Source organism: Capsicum annuum, chromosome 8 (genome assembly GCF_002878395.1).
Source record: "Capsicum annuum cultivar UCD-10X-F1 chromosome 8, UCD10Xv1.1, whole genome shotgun sequence".
Lineage (NCBI taxonomy): Eukaryota > Viridiplantae > Streptophyta > Magnoliopsida > Solanales > Solanaceae > Capsicum > Capsicum annuum.
This window is the reverse complement of record NC_061118.1, coordinates 132,986,012-132,990,600: the sequence shown is the minus strand read 5'-3', so window position 1 is coordinate 132,990,600 and position 4,589 is coordinate 132,986,012. Positions and strand designations below refer to the sequence as shown.

Sequence of the window (4,589 nt, the reverse complement as noted above, 5' to 3'; positions counted from 1 at the left end):
TGGACAACTTAGGCCAGTCGGCCCAATTTAATACCCTTTTTTAGCCATTTGATCCAATTGGGCACATGCAATCTGTATACTCAATTGATACACTTTTATAACAAATTTATACACTTTTATATTAGGGAAAAGAGTCAAAAATACCCCTCTACTTTAAAAAAATGGCCAACTTTATCCTTAGTTATACTTTGGGGTTATATATACCCCCGCCGTCATAAAAGTTCACATATATACCCTTCAACTAACAAATAACCCAAATCACTTTAAATGACCCATTTTTTAAAAAATTCCAACCCGACCCGACCCGACCCATCGAAATACCCAAACATAATATGCGGATTTTTCATTACTTCACCATTAGGCTTTTCACCTTCAATAGAAAGAGACGGTATATGATTTTCTCATACTTCACAATTACGGCTTTTCAAAAGAGATTCAATTGAAAGAGAAGATAGTTCTGCTAATGGAATATACCGTCTCCCACACTATTAACATATTTCCCATCTAATGTTTATAGATCTATTAAGGGAATCTCAGTAAAGGTATAAAATTTTCTTTGATTTGAGCATATTTCTCTTCTTTCATGTCTAACTCCTTATTAACTAGGGCTTTTAATAAAGCTTCCAAAGTAGTTTCTCATAAACTAAAGATTTTCTAACTGTAATAAAATGTCTAACTCCTTTACTTAGCTTTCTTTAATTGTTAGGGTTTTCTAAGATGTTCTAAGTTTAGAGTATAGGTGAGTTGTTTTAGCGTTTTTATGATATGTTAGATTTGACGGATTTAGGGTATTAAGGATGAATTGATTTGTGGTATTAGGTATTCCTATATTTTGTAAAGTGCAAATTCAGTTATAGATTTTATTCCTTCCTTTTTTTTAATTAAAAAGAATTGATTACAATGTCATCAAAATAGGAAAAGAATTGAAATGTGGTCCCAAAATTTTATTCTTGTCTCCTAAAAGTTATGGAGAAGTGGGACTTACTGGATTGAGAAATGGTCCCAACACATTTTTTTTGTTTGTTTTCCTTCCAGAAAACTTGTTGTTTAATCATTTTTTCTTGGCTTTTTGTAGCTTTTTTCGTTTATCTTCTATTCTTATTTGAAAAACATTTGTGGTATTAGGTCTAATAAAAATGTCGTTCTTGGTGTCTAATTATAGCATCTTTTATTGTTTATTCATTGTCCATTGTTTTAGTTTAGAAAATATTTCTTCATTTTTGTGCTACCTAAATGCTCTAATTACTTTTTTTATTTATCTGTTATCTTAATTTGAAATTCTTACTGATTTCAGATTATCTAAAATAGTGCTAATTGACATGGTATTCCACTATGGCGGTGAGTGGATAAGAGAGCAAGAAATGCTATATTCAAGAAAGTTGGTGCACAAATGGGAAGGGTATGATTCTGATTTGTTATCGTTTATTGATATTGTGAATGAATACAATGATACATTAGGATTTCTTGTTGTTCAACAAGCTATTGTGTCTTTCCCTTCTGGAAAATACTATGAAATAGTACGTGATTAGGGAATTAGAACATTATTGTCTTATGTGAATGATAAATTTGATGTTATAAACTTGTTTACCATTAAAGATAGCGAATTACCTGTTGATGGTAAAAACATAGACTGAAAGAGTCTATGGTAGAGGTTGATGAAGTAGATAGTGAAGATAGCAGTTGCAACCCTGAGGAAACTGATAATGATAGTTGTAATGCCTCTGATTATTCTGATTATGATTCTAAGGAGTTAGAGGTTCTCGCTAAAGAAAGAAAAAGAACAATCAATGACAAGTTTTTTGAATACAAGGAGTTACATAGGTTTATGACTTTCAAAGATATAGCTAAAGCTAGAAGATTCATTAGTTTGCATGCATTAGCAAATGGCTATAACCTAGCGATAAAAAAAAACTCAAAAAGATTTAGGGTTGTTTGTCAAAATGTGTGCAACTTTTTCTGCCTAATTTCTGGTGAGAAGAATTGTTCTGGTGTTAGTGTGAAAACATTAATGGGAAAGCATAAATGTGATGATCCATGTGGTAACTATAAGGTTTCAGCAACTACACTTGCTTATTACTTCAAGGAAAAATTACAAGCTAAACCCAAATATAAGATCAAAGACATTAGAGTTGATCTCAAAATTGCATTCAACATTAATGCTTCTTTTAGGAAGTGTAAGAGAGCTAAAAGAATGATTTGGGAAAAAATGGAAGGCAGTTTTTGTGATGACTATAAAAAGCTTGTTGGATATACGAATTCTCTATTGGAGAGTAAAGTAGGGAGTGATGTTAGCCTTAAGGTTTTACTAATTGAAGAAAAAAGGCAGCTTTTGAGAATGTATATCTGTTTTGATGCACTAAAGTTTAAAGCTGGTTTGAGACCTTTCATTGGATTAGATGGAACTTTTTTGAAAGGTAAAGCCAAAGGTCAACTCTTATGTGTTCTTGGTCAAGACTCAATAAATTATATTTATCCTATTGCTTGGGCCATCGTGCACAAAGAATGCAAAGCTACTTGGCTTTGGTTTGTGAAATTGCTTCAGCAGTCTCTAAGCCTCAACAATGGAGAAGGGATCACATTAATCTTGGATATGCAAAAGGTGAACTATCAATATTGTACAATTTCATTATTTTCTTTAACATTGACATGATTATCACTATTTGCTGAGAATTGAGTCAGTTCACTATTTTTTTATAAGTGAATCGATTTAGTTCATTATTTGCTAAGAAGTGAACTGAATCATTTCATTATCTTCTAATTAGTGAACTGAATCAGTTCATTATTTTTTGATAATTATTCTTATTTATTTTCATTTATCAACTTTTTTTCTAATAAACAGGGACTGCTTAAAGCAGTTAAAATTATTCTACCTAATGTCATGCATAGATACTGTATGAGACACATAGAGGCTAATTGGAGAAGAAATAGAAAAAAATCTAAAAAAATGTCTAAGATATTATGGTGGTGTGCATGGAGCACCTACAAAGAGGAGCTGGATGATAATTTGAAAAAATTGGCTGAATTATCAGAAGAAGCCAAAGACAACCTGTTGCATTTTCCAATTGAAACTTGGTGTAGAGTATTTTTAGACACAGTTTGCAAGAATTAAAAAGTGAAAAATAACTTTTTCGAGTCATTCAACTCATGGATATTGGAAGTAAGACAGAAACCCATCATTGGGATACTTGAGGCTATCAGAATAAAGGTAATGAAGAAGTTTGTAAAACATGAAAAAGAAGTGAAGTCTTGGGATACTAAATGGAGCCCAAAAGCTATTGAGTTGTACAATTAATACTTGAAAATTGCTAATGTGTGAATTAAATTTCAATGGTGATTATGGATATAAGATTAGTGAGGGAAATGACAAACACATTGTTAGGGTATAGGAACTTGCCGGAATACCTTGTCCCCATGCAATCAAGGAACTTCTTTATAAGGAGAGTGATCCTAGGGAAGAGATCCACTGGTGGTACACAAAGGAGGCATATCTCTTGACTTATCATTCAAAGCTACAACCAGTGTCTGGCCCTAAGTTATGGAAAATTGATCCAGCAGAAGCAATAGAACTACCCCCTTGGGTAACCCTGGCTGGCAGACCTCCAACAACAAGGAAAAGAGATAAAGATTAAGCACTTAAGAGGAAAATTGAGTGGGATGCAACAATGAAAGGTGGAGTTAAGACTTGTTCAACCTGTGGAATTCCAGGATACAATGCCAAGGGTTGTCAAAAGGTAACTTTTTGTTGTAATTAATCACTTCTAATTTTTTTTAAGTATTACAGATTTATGCTTAAGTTGTTATTTTATCAGTTTCACAAAATAAGTGATGAAGGCACTTCTAAGTCCAGCCAGTTGAAGAGTAAGAAACAAATGAAAGACAAACAACGAATGAAGGGCAAACAGTCAATGAAGAGGCGAAGAACACTAATTGATGAAGAAGATGTAGAACCAAGCCCTCCCAGATTCCCAGATCATGGAATAGTTGAGGACGTAGCCTTGAAGCTCCACAGGCTAGTCAAGACAGTACGTCAACTCAACGACATCTCCTCTTTGGCAAGTCCTTTGATCAGTCCATCTTTGGTCCATCTCCAAGTTATCCTGAGTTTGAGTATCGTGGTTTAAAAGTTGAAAAAGATATACCTTGAAAGCCGAGAAGTGTTTCAGAGTTCAAGTCTAAAATCTTACAAAGATGGAAATAACCAAAACCAATTGGATCAAGACCAATCAAATTTCTTCATGATGGTATAGGTTCAACTAAACCAAGTGACTTGTATGCACCAAAAGGGCTCTCATGGAATGATAATGCATCTATTACCGGGAGATAGTTGGAGCAATTAAGAGTGGATAAACTTAAGACGAGAAAAGGAAATGGCAAGGCACAACAGTGAAAATCTAATATTGGCATGTTTTGTGTATTAAGACAAGGGACTGGTCAATATTTTATGGTGATAATGAATGTTCTATCTCTTTTGTTAAAATTATGAACTTGTATTTTTGTTGCAACTTTTGGGATTATAAGATGGCATCCCTAATGTAATGAACAAATTGTGGTTCAGTTTTTAGATAACTTAATGCTTGTTTATTGCTATA

The 4,589-nt window shown here is 33.1% G+C and overlaps 1 protein-coding gene across 1 annotated transcript; it reads left to right on the top strand.

Annotated features, from left to right (window-relative positions):
• The first annotated feature begins 1,642 nt into the window (after positions 1 to 1,642).
• Positions 1,643 to 3,629, top strand: LOC124886645. The gene is made up of 2 exons (XM_047395520.1): positions 1,643 to 2,599; positions 3,387 to 3,629. Exons 1-2 carry the CDS (start codon positions 1,643 to 1,645, stop codon positions 3,627 to 3,629), a joined length of 1,200 nt encoding a protein of 399 aa, XP_047251476.1.
• The last annotated feature ends 960 nt before the right edge of the window (positions 3,630 to 4,589 follow it).

Coding starts and splice junctions, on each gene's coding strand:
- LOC124886645 (XM_047395520.1), top strand. CDS start 1,643: ATGGTAGAGGTTGATGAAGTAGATAGTGAAGATAGCAGTTGCAACCCT. Junction 2,600..3,386: donor TAATCTTGGATATGCAAAAG/GTGAACTATCAA, acceptor GTTAGGGTATAG/GAACTTGCCGGAATACCTTG.